The 17578-nt window shown below is 38.7% G+C and overlaps 1 protein-coding gene across 1 annotated transcript; it reads right to left on the minus strand.

Annotated features, from left to right (window-relative positions):
* Positions 1-14073: 14073 nt before the first annotated feature.
* Positions 14074-16544, minus strand: IWZ02DRAFT_374830 (fungal-specific transcription factor domain-containing protein; the record flags this gene model as incomplete). The annotated part of the gene is made up of 3 exons (XM_066764783.1): positions 14074-14538; positions 14635-15478; positions 15529-16544. 3 exons carry the CDS (start codon positions 16542-16544, stop codon positions 14074-14076), a joined length of 2325 nt encoding a protein of 774 aa, XP_066624750.1.
* Positions 16545-17578: the final 1034 nt, after the last annotated feature.

Raw genomic sequence — 17578 nt, forward strand, 5'->3', positions numbered from 1 at the left:
TACCCTTAAAGTAGCTAACTACTACCTAGTATCTAGTCTAGGTATAGGGCTAATAGGTAAGAACATAGCTTATATAGGCTCCCTTAAGGAGAAGTATCTCATTATTAGGATTTAAGAGATTACCGTAGTTAATCTTACCTAGATAGTTATTATAGTATAGTCCCTCCTAGATAGGGTTAAAAACTAATAAGGTATATAGGCGTAAGATAATAAGATTATTAAATAAGCTAGCTTAGTAGATACTACTCCTAAGTACTTATATATAGTTTAGGTTCTTATTATAGTGAATAGACTTATATAGGATGAAGGCTAAGTTAAAAGTATAGCTAGCCTTATAGTTAAGTTTAATAAAGGTAGGGAGGACTAAGGAGAGGATGTTATATATCTACTTTAACTATATTAGGCCCTAATAGGTACCTTATAGTTAGATGTAGTATTTCCTAGTAATAGAAGTAAAGGTAGCCTAGATAGCTACTCCGTATTAAAGCGTTTAGCACTTAAGAGGTCTAAAGATAAGGTTATTAAGGTTATTAAAGAGGCTATTACCCTAGTAAGAGGACATTATTAGTTTAAAAGGAAGGGAAGAAATGAGTATAGGTAGTCTTAATAAGTAGAAATAGTATATTTAATGAGAGGGTTATTAAATTATTAGTTATAGGGTTACGCGTTAGCGTTATTAGGTTTAGTATTATTTCTATATAACGGGATAATGCTAATATATCGTAAATAGCGGACTACTACTCCTAAAACTCTATTCTAGCTAGTATAAGTCTAGCCTGTTAGATAAAGGCTTTATAGACTACTCTATTAAGTTATTTAGTAAGGCTATTAGCCGGTATCTCTTTAGTTAGATACTACTAAAACTAAATAGAGCCATCCTAGTACGCTTAGCGTAGCTAATATTAATAGATATCTACGTACTAAAGAGATATCTTTAGTTTAGGAAGATCTTTAGTAATAATCCTAAGCGTTTATTAGTTATCACACTAAAGAATTAGTAATAAGTCTAAACGTAAGCGGAGATTCTTAAAGAATTACTTCTACTAAACTATCTTAGTCCCGGCATAAGAGAGAGATAATAACTTAGCTTTAGTAGTAGACTTTATAACGGTAGTTTAGCGCGTAGCCTTCTAGTCTACTAGGCTACTAAATAGTGTAAAGATCTATCCTTCTAATAACTTATAAGTAGCTATATTATCACTAAATAATGCGTCTAAAGCTCTAAAGAACTCCCTATATAGGGTACTAAGCGCTACTCTATTTAGTTATCTAGATCTATACTGTAGGCTAAGTATCTTAGTATTAAGTAAGTACTATAGGATGTAATTAGCAGCCTTTAGATGAGCCTTTATAGGGTTTATAAGGTATTAGGCTAGCTAAGATGTAGTAAAGGCAACATCTAGATATATAGTAATAGCTATGAAGTTAATTAAGCTAATATAGCCTTAAAACGCCTTAATCTCTTTAAGGGTAGTAATATAGTCCTTAGGTATAGAGAGGTCTAATCCTACTAGGAGTAGTAATTATAGAGGCTTAGTATTAAGTTTAATCGCGTACTAGGTAGCTATTACGAATCGTTAAGCGGCTAATATATAGGCTTTCGCCTAAAGGCTATCTACTTAGTTAGACGTATATAAAATTAAAAGAACTTAATTAAAGTTAAGTAGAGAAGAGATAAAGTTAAGTAAAGTCTTATTAATTATTATAAATATAGAAGATGCTATGTACTCTTCTATCTTCTATATATATTTATATAAGAAGTAAAATAAGAACTAAACTCTCTCTTTACTACGTAAATTACTACTTTAGTTATGTTATTAAAATAGATAAGAAATTAATCTTCTTATTACCGCGTAAAGTTTTATTAGCCGTTAAGTAGGCTGTATATCCTTAGTAGTATTTATTATCTATTAGCACTACCGGCTTATACGGCTTAGCTAGTTTATGCGGCTTAGTTATAATCATCTTTAGCTTATTAAATAATCGCGTAAGGGCGTAGTTATAATGTACTCGCGTTACTAGCATCTAATAGCTATTATATTATATCTAATAGCCGCGTCTAATAGCTATTACGATATTCCCCCCCTAATAGGAAGCCTAAGTTAGCTTATTAAGTACTTACGTAGATAACTAACTAGCGTTATTTCGGTAAGGGCGTAAAGTATAGGACTACTAGGTATATCTTATTATTAGGGTTATAGTTTAACTAACCTTCTTTACTACTACCCTTTCTATAATAACTAATCTTCCTTATATTAACTTTTCCTATAATAATAATCCCTCATTATTATATCTTCCCTTTCTTACTTAAGTAATAATAGTAAGTCATTACGTTTATAGTGAGTCCTCGGTTTAAAACGCTTAACTAATTATTATATAATAGTATCTAATTAATCTCATCGCTTAAAGCGCCTTAAAGGTAGTATAATACCTTAAGAGGATGCTAAGGCTACTTAGAATCATCACGCGACACGTTACGCGTAATTAGCTAATTATTAGTATATCCGGAGTTTTTTTAAAAAGGTAAAGTAAAGCTAACTAGTCTAGGTATAGTACCTAGCTCCTAAGAGCTAGCGTATATTACTATTCTACCTATAGATCCTTACGTGAATGTTATGTATACTAATACGCCTACTATGCCTACTTTATCCTTATGTACGCGTTCTAGTAGCTATTATGCTAATACGCCATTAAGTATACCTTTATATAAGGGTAATAATAGTAGCATTATTCGTCTAGCCGCTTTACCTATAGAATTACTAGCGTAACCTTTAGATTAGGACTTAGAGGTAGATACTTCTAATAAGATTATAGTCTTCATCCCACATAAGGCCTTTAAAAAACTCGCTAAGGTATATATTACTGCTTACTTATCTTCGCGTAATAGCTAACTTATTATAGAAATCCCTTAGCGGTAATAAAACTAGCTAATACGTAATATATATGTTAGGCCTTAGTAACTTAGCTTATTATACTATCATCCTAGTTTCTAAGGACTATTTTAACATTATATCTACGGAATCTTATAGCTCTTTACGTAATGCTTACTTAATTTAATACATAGGTATTAATTAAGCTACTAGTTATACTAAGTACTAGGATAATCTCTCTACTTACGTCTTCTATAGTTACTATAAGTTACTAGGTTTCTTATAGGGTTATTACGTAAACTACGTCTAGGGCACTAGTAACCTTAACTATACTATAAGTAACCTTACTAGTACTTATCCTCCTAATTAATATAAAAGATATAAGGATAAGATATAGCCTAGAGAGTACCTTACTCTTCACCGCGTAATAGATAACTAGGTTAATAACTTTCTCTAGGGCTCTATTAAAGGTGTAATGAGGCCTAAACTTAAGAAGTTAGCTCTAATTCCTACTAAAGAGGAGGAAGAGGAGTAGGGGTATAAAAGATAAGGAATAAAATTAAAATAGGGGATAGGATAGATAAGGATAAATTAGTTTATATAGATAAGGGTTATTTACTATAGCGTTAGAGGATTCTCTTTACTAGAGTATAGGTAGGTTAGTCATCCGATTACGTTTCTTCCCATAATTCTTATTAGAGGAAGGCTCTTTTCTACTTTTCTAGGTTCTTTAGTAGTCTAGGGGTAGAAGGATTAGTAGTATAGAAGTCCTCTACTTTTTAGGGGGCCCTAATAAAAGAACTTACTACATACTACTTATTATCTTAATTATATCCTACCTATTAAACCTAATACTTTAAAGTTCTATAAGTAACCTTACTTACACGGATAAAGTTAACTTCCTATTCTTACTAGTCATTAATGAACTCAGGTTTTAGTTCCGTGTATCTCTATTATAGTAATAGGTCTATAGCTGCTTTACGTAGGTAATTAGTATAGAAAAGGTTTATTACCTTCATGCTTTCTAGAAGATCTAGTTCATATAAATAATCTTTTATTCTAGTAACCTTAAATAGTCCTATATTAGGAGCGTCTAATTTTAGATTTAGCCGGTCCGTTATCTAGCTAGTCTTCTTAATGTAAATAAAGTCTCTAATATTAAAGTTAGGTGTATAATAGTATTTATTAGCTTATTAGTAGTTCTTTTCTTACGATTATTAAATTAATTTATAGGCGTACTTATAGGCCTCTTATCTTCTTTTTTAGAGAGACTAAGCTATAGACTATGCTCTACCTTCTAGTAAAGTAATTATTATTATATAAGTAGTCTAGTCATAATATATACGTAGTAAGAAGCTAAGATCTATTTTAGCTAGTATAAGACCTATAGCCTTATATAGAAGGGTAGCCTAAGCTAGGTCTATTAATAGTAGAAGGTTAGACTAGTCATTTTAATAGTAATTAATAAAGGGTTATAGTCGGCGTATAAGAACCTAATTAACTATCTTAGTAATTCTATTTATCTAAGAGTAATAGGCTAAATTAAAGTGTTATTTAATACTAGTTAACTTATATAGCTCCTACATAAAGGCTAAAATGAACTAAGGACCTTAATCTAATAGTATACTTTTAGGATTTCCGAAAATTTAGTAGACGTAATTATAAAAAAGTTAAGATACTCCTTTAGTATAGATTTTCTTTATGTAAGGTAAACTAAAGGTTCTTTAGGATAACCGGTCTATAATAATAAGGATATAATTAAATCCCTTTTAGTCTTACGGCATCTCTTTAAAATCTATAGCTAGGTATTACTAGGGATAGTTAGGAATTAGTAGAGGATATAGAAGGCTAGGTATCTTATTAGTAAATTCATAGTTCTAGCGGTAAATATAGTAGTTTCGGCTATATCTCTTAATTATATAAGTCTAGCTAGGCTAGTAATAGTATTACTATACTAGCTTTCACATTTTATTAATTCTAGGATAGGTAGTAACGTAAGTAGTATATATTACTTTAATTATTCTTACGCGAAGGTTATCCTAGTTAGGAATAACTAATGCGCTATAGTAAAGAAGTAATCCATCCTATAACTTCTAATATGATTTATTTTCCGGTTAAAGACGGGCTATTTCCCTCTATAGTTTAAGATCTAGGTTTTCTCTATTTACGCGGAGGAGCTTATTAAGGAAAATTATTAGTAGAGAAACTTCCGGCTCCATTATTATAAGTAGGACTACCTAGGAAGTAGGAATAAGATACTACTCTTATACGGCCTTTAATTTCTCTTTTTAAGTCTTAAGTTACTCTTACTTTCTTATAAGAATATCTATAATAATGTTTTCCTTTCCTAGTTAGTAGGTAAACTAGACTTAGTACTTAGTAAGTTACTTAGCCTATCTTACTTATTATACGGATAATTAGTACTTAGAAGTGAAGTATTCTAATGCTTAATAGTCTATAATTATAAGAAAAGGTTTATAAAGGCCTATAAGTATAGATCTCTATTCCTCTAGTCCTTATATAATAGCTAGAAGTTCTTTATTAGGTATTCTATAACGGAGTTTAGCATCTAATATTACCTTAGAATAAAAGGATACTAGTTTCTATTTATAATTTTCTTAATATTATAATAGAACTCCCATAACTACTCCGTTACTTACATCTATTTCTATATAAGTATCTAAAGTTAGATTATAGTTTATAAGTAGTAATTTACTATATATTAGTTTCTTAAGGTTTCTAAAAGATTCTTCCTTAACTAGCCTAAGTTATTACTACTTTACTTTTAAACATAGTTTTTCTAGTAGCTAGCTAATTCGTCCGTAGTTAGGAAGGAATCTCTAATAGAAGTTATAGAATCCTAAGAAAGACTAAAGAGATTAGAGGGTTATAGGTAATTACTAGGTATGAATAGGTTTAATTTTTTACGGGTCTATTAATATACCCTTAGTAGAGATAATATATCCTAAGAATTTCGTGTAAGTAGTTAAAAACTTACTCTTTTTTATATTAGCTTATAGTCCTACTTTTCATAATTATTATAGAACTTTAATAACGTGTTAAGTATAATTATACGGGTTTTTAGAAATAATAAGAATATCATCCATAAAAGTAATAATGAAATCATCTAAATAGTTAAAGAGAACTTAGTTAATAAAATGTTAAAAAGTAGCGGGCCTATTACTTAGCCTAAAAGGTAAAATGCGGTATTTAAATAGTCCGTATCTTATATAGAAGGTAGTATATTCTTTAGACTATTCTTAAAGTTAGATTTAATAGAAAGCCTATTAAATATCTAGTTTTATGTAGACCTTTCCTTTACCTACTCTCTATAAGAGTTCTAAGATAAGAGGTAAAGGATATAAGTCCTTCTTTATTTAATTATTTAACTATTAGTAGTTAATATAAATTTACTAGCCACCTCCGGGTTTTTTTACTACTAATACTAGAGAGGCGTAGGGCGTGTAACTCTTAGTAATAAATCCTTTCTTTAAATTCTCTTAGACGTATTCCTTTACTATAGTAAGCTATTCTAGAGATATTCTATAGAGGGGACTTATTAGTAGGCGTAGAGAATCCTTATATATAAGAGAAATTTAATGATTAACTCCTATATAAGAAGGTAGTAGCTAGTTAGACTCTTATTTTAAAAAGATATTACGGTAGTTCTTATACTTAGAGGGTAAATAATCATTAAGGTATTCATTAAAGGCTTTATCTTTATTAGCTTTATTAATATTATCTAGTATAATAGAATAAAGATCTACTACTTCCGTTAGTATTTTTATAGGTAGGTTAATTTCTATAAGAGAGGTGAAAAAGGTTTCTTAGTTATTAACTTTAATATCATTAGAGATGTATACTAAAGAAATTAATTAGTTTATCCGTATAACTTTACTTTATGCGGATAATTTTAGAATGTTTAAAAGATTTAAAAAAGAAATTTAGTCCGGAGGACTTAACTAAATGAGTTATTAGTTACGGTAATCTAGAAGAATATGATGATATATAAGGAACTAGCGGCCTAGAATAATATTATAGCGCCTAATATCTAGTATGAAGGTGTATATTATAACTAGCTAATATTAGAAACGGAATTATAATTAATAAATGAAATTAAGTTACTTATTTATGCGTTAGTTAAACCTAGAGACTTTAAGGTTCCTACTAGTAATCTTTCTTTTCTTAATCCCTAATTCCCTAAGTTATAGAAGAAGTTAAGGATAGATAAAGCTAGATCTATTTACGCTAGTATTAACTAGGATATAAATAGGTATAGTATAACCGCTAGCTATAATTATAGTTTATATAGTAAACGGGTATCCTCTAATAAGGTTATGAACATTTACCTATAAATTAGTAATTTATAGAGCTCTAAGCTTATATCTTAGGGAGGAGACTTCCCCTAAGACTTATTATTTTCTAATAAAGAAGAGTATAGTTCTAATATTATACGCTCTTCTCCTTCTTCTTCTATTATAGTATTAACTATCTTTACTTCAGTTTCTAGGCACTATTAGATAAGGTGTCTAAATTTTCCGCATTAATAGTAGGGTCTAATATTACCTTAGAGTTCCGCTTTTCCTTTATGTATTAGATTTTCTGTTATCGCGCGAGAAGTAGATCTCTATAATGACCTTAAAAAGGCTATTCTCTTAAACTTCTACCTATTAAAAGAGTAGATTTACCTACTTATTCCTATTATTATTTCTTTATATAGTCTTCCTGGGATAATAAAGATACGTTTTAACTATTTTAGTACTTAATTATACTTTATATAATAGGGTACGCCTTTTAAAGGTATTCTTTAAATGAAATAGAGTTATCTTATTTAATTCCTACTAAATGAGTTTATAGTAGGGGATCTAATAAAGAGTAAAAATCCTCTTTCTATTATTTATATAGAAGGTTAGCTTCTAAAGCTAGGTATATAAACTCTAACTAGAACTTCTAAAGATCTATAGGAATTTTATAATAAAGGTCCTTTAGCTTCTTCTTTACATCCTTTTACTAGTACGGATTCTTAAATACTTACTTAAGCTAGTAATATAAGTTAGTATTAAGGACTAGATTATCTATCTTTACGCGGGTATGAAGAAATAGTACTAAATACTATACTACCTTACCCTATATTCTAGAGAGGATATAACTTATAATAGCTTCCTTAGTATCTATAGTAGTACCTCTTTTAAAGTGGTCCTTATTACTATAGATTTTATTATTTATAAGGAGCCGCTAATACTTATATGTAGGGTTTTAGCTATTTATTAATTTAGATAGGTTAGGCACTCTTAGTATACATTTCTTCTTCTTCTAGGATCTATTCTCTTCTAAATACTATAAACTTATTAACTTAATAGTATCTTCACGCGATAAAGTTTAATAATTTAAAATCCTTTCTACTAAGTTAAGGATAACTTATTTAAGAGTCTTAATTTATATCTTTATATAAATAGTAATATCCTAGGTTTATCCCTTTATAAGAGGAGTAATCTTAGATTAATAGTTATTAGCTTCTTCTAGTAGAATATGCCTAAAAGCTTCTTTAACCTAAAATTATATTATATAAAAAAGACCTTTCTCTTATACTTACATATCGAGCTTAACCGGTAATAGGGAATAAAAAGATTATAATAAGAAGGGGAGTACCTATCCTCTTCCTTCCTCTAATTTATAAGGTAATTTAGTACCTCTACATAAGGGTATTTATTATTAACTACTAGACTCCTCTTAAGTACTAGTCGCGTAGGCTTAATTCTTAGCTATACTATCCGCGCATAGAATAGTCTTCTACTTTCTTATAAGTAGGTATAGAGAGGATACCTCCTTAATGTTTATACACTATACTATAGCCTTATAAAGACTTCTATAGTTAATATATACTTAATACTCTTTAGTCCTTAGATAATACTAATGCGCCTTACTAAGACGACTTAAATTTCCTTCTTAAATAATAGACGGTTATATATAAGGCTTAGGCTATATATATAGTATACCTAGTTTAGGTATTCTAATACCTCCCTTAGGTAATAAAAAAGTAGGACGGGGATAATACCTAGAATAATCTTCTATATCTATCATAAATTATTAAGCGGCTAATATATAGGCTTTCACCTAGAGGCTATCTACTTAGTTAGATATATATGAAATTAAAAAGAACTTAATTAAAGTTAAGTAGTTAAAAGATAAAGTTAAGTAAAGTCTTCTTAATTATTATAAATATAGAAGATACTATGTACTCTTCTATCTTCTATATATATTTATATAAGAAGTAAAATAAGACTAAACTCTCTCTTTACTACGCGAATTACTACTTTAGTTATGTTATTAAAATAGATAAGAAATTAATCTTCTTATTACTACGCGAAGTTTTATTAGCCGTTAAGTAGGCTATATATCCTTAGGAGTATTTATTATCTATTAGTACTACTAGCTTACGCGGCTTAGCCGGTTTATGCGGCTTAGTTATAATTAGCTTCGGCTTATTAAGTAATCGCGTAAGGGCGTAGTTATGATGTGCTCGTATTACTAGTATCTAGCGTCTAATAGCTATCGCGATAAGGCTAGAGATAGGAGAGATCTTATTAGGTTTATACTATAGTAGGTAATAGCTAGGGTAAATAGTACGGTTTTATAAGCTTACTATTATTACTAGTCTTAGAGGGTTATAGTTTAAAGATCTTAAATAATAGAGGCGTAAGCTTATTACTTCTATGCTTTAAGGACCTAGTCTACTAGGAGAGGATTCCCTTATTTATTAGCTAGCTAGTTAAGTATCTAAGGTGTTTACTAGGCTAGAGTATTAATTAGGAAGTATAGGATGCGTCCTTATAGCTAAGAGAGTTAAAGTAATAGATCTCTATTATAGAGTATTACGTCGTTCTATAATTACTAAATGAAGCCGGCCTTTTTAAGGCGTCCTTTAGATATAATATTAATGTAAAAGCCTAGGATATACGCTATATCATAGAGGTTTAGGTTATATAGGTAGCCCTTAGTATCCTTTATGTAAAGTTTAACTCTTCTATACGTAACTACTCTAATCGTCCTATTTCTAATGTTAATATTATTATTTAACGGAAGTCTTATTAGTTTAAAGCTTACGCGAGAGTAGTAGTTAATAATATAAAGATCTAAGCCTATATCTAAGATCTATCCCTTATCTAGTACCATTTATACTAAGTAGTTTTATGGGTTTTAGCTAGAGATAGTAACGTATACATTCCCTTTATATAGTTTTATAGTTATAGATTCATTATCATCTAACAGTTTAAGGACCTTAGTATTATTAAACCGCTTAGGAATAGCTCTCTAGTAAGGCTTAGCCTTAAGTTAGTCTACATAGTATGATAGTTAAGCCTTCTCCTCCTTTAAGTAGTTATTTAGTAGCTTACGTTTAGCCGGGTTAATGATGTTATAGGCCGTACGCGTAGGGTACTACTTATTATCTATCTTCCTAGTTAAGTCTCCGTAGGGATAGCCTTTAGATGACGTAGTAGAACCTTTTATTATTATCTAGTCTATGTTACTTAGAATATCTTAGAGGACCGCAGCGTTACTACTATAGCTACTTATACTAAAGTCTTATCTATATGCTAAAAAGGTATTAATAGCGGTAGAAAGATTAAGGTAAGCTAATAGGAGCTTCTTTATCTAGAGAGTAGACGTAGCCTACTTATTAGACTTATAGATAGCTTATATAAAGTACTTAACTATCCTACCTACTTTAGGAAGCTTTAAATCCTCTATATATTATTAGAGATACTCCTATTCACTTACCTAATTTATAGGGTCTTATATCCTTAATCCCTTCTAAAGCTATCTTAACTCCTTTAAGAGTATCTTCTCCCTATAGTTACTTATTAGTATAAACCTATCCTTTAGGGCGCTTATCCTTTCCTTAATTATAGGTTTTCCGTGAACTAAGCGTTTAGTAGTTAGGGAGTAGGTATCTATAATCTTATTAAGGGTAAGGTGCTTCTTAGTAGTAAAGTCCTTATATAGTAGGAGGAGTAGGGCTCGTTATTTATAGGTTTTAAGGTCCTTTTTATTAGTAAGGACTAGTCCTTTAAGGAGCGGCTCTTAAGGCTCTACTTTAGGAAAGAGGGTAATAAGGCTAGTATATTTAAGTAGATTATGTTAATTAAGGAGGGAGATAGTCTAGTTAAGCTATCTATCCTAGTCTTTAGCTATATTAAGAATGATAGTAGTATTAGTAGCTATAGTGATTTTACTAAGGTGTAATACCTAGAAAGTTCTTAAAACTACCTAATCTAGAAAGGTATAAGTCTTTATAGGGTAGGGTGCCCTAATATTAAAAACTCTATATTTCCTATAGGATTATCCTAATTAGGTATGGTACTAAGCTTTAATGTATAGCTAGGAGGGGCCTACTTAAGTTATACGGCTCTAATTAGTTAACTAGGTGTATATTAGTAATTCTAGGCTCATAATAATTACGGATAAGTAGGTATATCCGTATATATAATTAGTTATATAATAAGGGGAAGATATTATCTTATTCTCTATAACTATCTACTTATATAACTACTTTATATAACTAGAATTAGGTGATTATAAACGTATCTTGTCAGTTCTCTACCGATATCGCTACTGCTGCGCCTCAGGAGATATTAAAGATATCGTATTAAGCACGTGTAGTAGAGTCGTCTTGGCGCGATTCCACGGCACCGCTTGCCGACGCGGCCGCCGCCAACTGCGCTTGCTGCACGGCGCACGTACGTGATCGGGGCGAAGGCATCGATTTCGGTTCGGGTCTGTCGGTGATGATCGGGGCGGGAACTCGAGCGGCGGCGGCGCTTCCACTAACCTTTCTCTTCGATGCCTCGCCGCGAAAAAAGAAAAAAAAAAAAAAAAAAAAAACAATTTATGGTGAAAATGGTGGAAATGGTGTGATGGGATGGTAGGTACGTAGGTAAGTGAGATGGGATGGGATGAGATGAGAGACGGCTGCTTGCTGGCTGGTCGGCGCAGGATACGCACGTACATATTTTTACATGTAGATGCATGAATGAATGTGCGAAGATTGCGGGCATGTTGAATTGAGTACACGATGTGACCGCAGCCAGCCAGCCAGCTATTTCACGCCCGGCATCGCCGCCTCTGTCTCTGTCTATCTATCTGTCTGTCTACCCATTCTTCCGTCCTCAATCTTCCACGCACGCAGCACGACGCGCTACACGCGCGCGCTCCATCCCATTCGCGCTACTCGTCCATCCATCCATCCATCCATCCATCCATCCATCCATCTCCACTTACCTACATGTACCTACTACTACCTCTCACCGCACCCACCGCACCGCACCCAGCCAGTTAGGTACACACCTTGGATCAGCACATCAGCGCATCGCAGCACACTGCCCTCCCTTTTCTACTCGCATGCCCTGCCTGCCAAGCCGCAGCAGGGCCACCCCACCAATCCATCCACCCACTTGCATGCTTGCTTGCATCTGGGGGCCACGTCTGTCTGTCCGCTTGTCTGTCTGTCCGCGTTCTGGACTCTTCTGTTCGACCCGGCGAGGCGGCGGCGACCAACCGACCGACCGACCGACGCATGCATGGATGGATGGATGGATGGATGGATGGATGGATGGATGGAGCGCTTCGGCCCCCCGGGTACGCCCAGCCTAACCGCCCGCCAGATAAGGTGGCTTTGTGTGTATGTATGTATATATGTGTGTATGTACAAATGTGTGTATGTGTATAAATGTGTGTAGCTAGCTGGTTAGGTACATAGGTAAGGTGAGGAGGTAAGATAAGGTAGGTAGGTAGGTGGCTGCCAGCCGGCTAGGTAGGTAGGCTGGCCCGGCGTGCTTTCGTGCATTCTTGCCTTCTTGCCTTCTTGCTTGGTTGCGCGCCTGGTTTTCTACATGTCTGATTTTCCATCTGGCTTACACGTACGTACCAAAATTGCATCAATATGTGCTAGGGTTTTGCTCTGCTCTGGTCCGCAGCCATTTACTATTCCAGCCCATTACGCTCATTGAACGCGAAAGAGCTCGACTGATTTTTGCCAATTTGCTTGCTTGCTTGATAGACACTTGTTATTTGGCATCTGTATATATGTACGTAGGTATTATGATGCGCGTCGCCGTATCGTCTCGCCTCGTCTCGTCCTATCAGGCATGCAGACGGACGGACAGACAGACAGGCAGGCATCGAGAGAGAGGCGCGCGCTTATCTTGCTTGCTTGCCGCCGCGGCCGCCGACAAACGTGACTGATCGTCGTCCCACCATCCTCGGCTCAAGCTCCCGCGTCAGTTGCGCAGACTGAGGGAAAGGAAAAGGGGAACAAATGAGATGGAGAAGGAGAGGGAGAAAAGAGAAACGCGGCCGGCAGAGGTGGGGTTGCTGCGGAGGAACAGGAGGAACAGGAGGAGGAGGAGGAGGAGGAGGAGGAGGAGGAGGAGGAGGAGGAGGAAAATGTTGAATGAGTCCAAACGACAAGATCGGCAAATGCGTAAGTAAGCAGGGAGAGAGCAAGGGGGAATCTTGTTGCGGCCACCTTTGCAAGAGATGAGAGAAAAAAGGACAGAAAGAGGAAAGAAGAGGCGAAGGAAAAAGGCGTCCCCGCCGCGTGTACACATGGCCGCAATTACCCAAAACTGTTGCTGTTGCCCGGTAGGTTGCGTACGTCCCTAGTGCGTGTTCCGAAAGAGGAAGAACAATGGTCTGACTGCGTCTGACAAGCGTGCAGGGGCAGAGACCAATGGGCGGACGGACGCTAGAACAATTGCCACGGGAAGGAACAGGGGAAAAGGATGGAAGGGAAAGAAGAAGTCGGCAAACGAGCAAGCAGACAAGCAAGTAAAAGGGAGAGAAGGAAAACAGTTGCTCATGTACGGTTGTTAGCGCAAAAAGATCAATAGACACATGATGGCGATGGACGCAGAGACACAGACAGACAAAGCAGACAGATGATCGTGTACGCAAGGAAAAGTGCCCGGTCCCTCCAATCGTTAAAACGCCGTGCAAATGCTGCAGTTTGATAGTCCCGAGGCCCAAACTGAAAAGGAAAGGAAAAGAAAATTGGAAAATAGAGGCAGAAGGGGAAATGGAGGCTGGTGCCACACAGACGCGTGTAGTCTCCCTTTTTGCGAAAAGTTTGGTTTTGCTCGTCTGAATCCAATGCCGTGATTATGAGGTGGTAGAAGCCGATGAGCATGAGAATCTGTCAGTGGCTTCAAATGATGTTGGCAATGCTGATGCGATTGCTCCCGCTGGTGCTGTTGGTGCCTGTACTGGTCGCGCCGCTGCCGACGTTCGAAGACCCTGCACTCCTAGGCGGCAAGGTTGTTGGTGCTCCAGTGGCAAAGCCCACTGACGCAGTAGGAGCTGCGGCCGCTGGAGGAGGTGGGGGAGGTGGACCGGCGCCGAGTCCAACGGGCGGCTCCGCATTGGAGATTTCTGGCGTCAACTGGATCCGCTTGCCGGCGTTGTGCGGCGACGGGCGATAGTATGGCGCTGGTGACATTTGGGCCTGCTGCTGCTCCTGCTGTCTCATCCGTTGATCTTCGAGTAGGTTGGTGACCTGGCGCTCGACGCGCGACCAGCCGCCCCACTCGCTGGTTTCTTGGTCAGTGAGCAGGAAGCTCAGGCGCGGCACCGACTGCTGCTGTTGTTGGTCCACGTCTTCCATCATCCGGTCCTGCTGCTCTCTTCCCGTCTCGTTGTTGGCGTCCCGCGACGATGCCCCTGTTTGTGTCGTTCCCGGAGATGTGTTGCTGTTGTTGGTGACTTTGACGCCCCCGGGCTCTGCACCTCCCCAGACCCATGCGTGCTCGGTGCTTTGGAGGTCTCCTGACACGTACGCCAGCATTTCCTCGTCCAGCTCGAGGAGGGATTGGTTGACGTTGCCCGACGAGACTCGCTCGGTCAGCCGGTCGAGAAAAAAGGCCAGGTTGCGCCCGCAAGCGATGTTGACCTTTCGAGCCTTGCCAATCGTGGCCGAGGCCCGGACCAGCGTCAGCGCCGACACGTAGTCGCCTCGAAAGCAGAGCATCAAGGTACATCTCCATAGATGGGTGCAGAGCATGTGTTTGGTCCCGCACACGAGGCGCGCCTGCCATGTACTGCCACGCAGCGCCTGGTCGTCTGGAACCTCGGCCAAGGCCAGCGGCGAAACCATGCAACGCGCCATGTACCGAGCCGTGACTTGGGCAACTTCGAGACAACGGGTCAACGCATCGACACGGTCCCTGTGGTGGCATCGATAATTCAGATTGTGTCGGAAGAGATGGAATCGCGCGATCTGGAGGAGGAGAACCGGTCCAACGTCCACTGGGTCAATGTATGCTTCGGAGTTGGCTTGCATGTCTTCGGGAAAAGAGGAGTTGACCGCCCGGAAGTAGTCGTCGTATGTCTGCAGCGCGCTCCGCGGTACGCAAGGGTCCTTGATTGTCTTTTGCAGCTGGGATAGGAACCGCACGACAGTTATGACCCCTTGAACGGTCTTCCTGAGGTGGACGTGCGGGCTTTGGAGGACGCCGTGACGCTGTAGGTAATGGTCTTCGATGGGACTCGGGTATGCAACTTCGCAGTCGTCGTCGTGAACGAGTAAAGGTTTTGCGGCTTCGATGGCACTGCACCTGGAGAAAAGTCAGCCCAAGATCCCCCCCAGAAGAGCATACCTTCGTACCTATCCCAGGTGTAAATTGTCCACCAGATGCGTCGACGAATCTCTATCTCAAGTGGAGAAAATAATTCGCCTTCTTCACCTCCTTCTTTGTGAAGGCCCAGATCTTGACAAATACGCACAGCACTTCCCAGCCATATCCATCCTGCTGATCGCAGATTCATCTCGCTGAGGTAGTGGCTGATGAGCAAAGTCGTACAGGCATGATCGATTGTCGTGTCGTCAGACCATGTGTTTATGGCGAGGGCTGCCATGTCGATGAACTGCTTCCCCTCGACCTCTGCTCTCGGCTGATCCGGAGCCGCATCTAAACAATGGAGCGTGCCGCAAGCCAAAACCGCGAAAAAGAGGGAAACCCAAATCTGGGGCATGCCTTCAAAAGTGCCAGCCTTGTACAAGCTTTCAACTTGGACTTCAAAGGTCGGCCAATGTAGCAAGGGGCCATAAAAGTGGAAAGATGCATAGTAGCGAGCCATGACAGTATCCGTGGTCTGCTTGGGAGGAAGCAAGGCGCCAGACGAGGGATAGAGGGGTGGAGGAACGGCAGGCCGGACTGGTGGAGGTGCTTTGAAGATGCCCCGGCCGTAGATGCGTATGTTTTTGCGAACGTGGTGAAAGTTTGTAATCTGAGGCGGGCTCTGCCTTTGAAGTGAGCTGGGCACAATGTCGGGCAAATTCAACGTCGGCATGTCAGGCTCTTGTTTGCGAACATCCATGGCCCCTCCGTGTGAAAGCATCGACTTGAGCTGAGCTATTTGTTGTTTTGCGTCAACCAGCTGATTTTGCAGATCCTGAACTTGTTTTATTGAGCTCATCCTACGGTTGGTCTCCTTCGTGAACTGGCACTTGACGTTTCTGCTAGAACACTCGGAGCAACTCGAAGTCTCAGTCGCATCACACTTCACCTTTCGTTCTCTGCAGGCATCGCAGCTGGGGTCCTTTCGTCGCTGTCGATACGCCCGTTTCTGAGCCGACAGGCTCGACGCCGTAAGATGCGATGATATCCCAGGGGCAGCCATTGGCGTGTCATTCCCCTGATCGTGAAGACTGCCAGAGAGGCTGCCAGCCGCAGTGCTGGGCGAGGTTGACGAGGCTCCGTATGTGGAATATGGGTAGGCGTTGGCGGTGTAGCCTCTTGGAGACTGTGCTATTGTTTGCTGGGGGATCGACGGCATTTGCAAGACGTGGGGACGCGGTGTTGAAGAGGAGGAGGAGGATGAGGCTAGACCGAACAGACTTGTGGCAGGAGGGATTCCAGATTGAGGAGAGGCGTTAGAGGATGATTCGTGACTGGAGGTGGTGTGAGGCCGGTGTGAAGTTCGCGAATAGGGGTTCGAGTTGGAGCCAGGAATGTCCATCTTGCGGTCAGACATGTGGCAATGGCTGTCCTATACCAAATAATGATGGTGTGGCTCGCTGAGGGGTGGGGGTGGGTGGTGGGGGGGAAAAAAAGAGGCTTTCAGGCACTCGGCAACAACCGAGAGGAGGGCTCCAGCAGCAGGACTTGAGCGAGTCAACCCTCGGGAGCTTCCTGAAAGGAGAAATTCGATGGGCGACCCCTGGTCAGCACTGATACATTTGTGCAGTTGGCTGGCAAAAGAGTCAATCAGCGTAAAGGCCTGTGATGAAGTGACAAGAATAGCCAGCCTGGCCAACGCCCCGCGGCACGCACGATATGGCTGTGCTAAGGGGGAACGGCTGTGGGATTGTACGACGCGGACAAGAAGAAGCCGATTTGTTCGGAACAAGATATTACCACGGGCTGATGTCGCAGGGAGGCCCAGCTGGCTGCAGGCAGACAGGAGTTCTCGAGTAAGCAGGAGAGAGGGAGAGATTGGGCGTGTGCTCGAGGCCGGGGCAGCGGGAAGATGGATTGGAATGGCGAGAGAATTGTCGAGCGTAGGTTACGCGTGATCAATGGCAAGTTGTGTGGTGGCGGGGAGACAAATAGACGAGAGGTTCCTACCTATCACGAGTGCATGAGACCCTGGTGACCTAGATCGCAACAGGCCAGGCGAGGTTCCTCGAGCCAAGCGGACGATCAACGAGCTCC

This window comes from Phyllosticta citriasiana (assembly GCF_038021145.1).
Source record: "Phyllosticta citriasiana strain CBS 120426 chromosome Unknown IWZ02scaffold_4, whole genome shotgun sequence".
NCBI lineage: Eukaryota > Fungi > Ascomycota > Dothideomycetes > Botryosphaeriales > Phyllostictaceae > Phyllosticta > Phyllosticta citriasiana.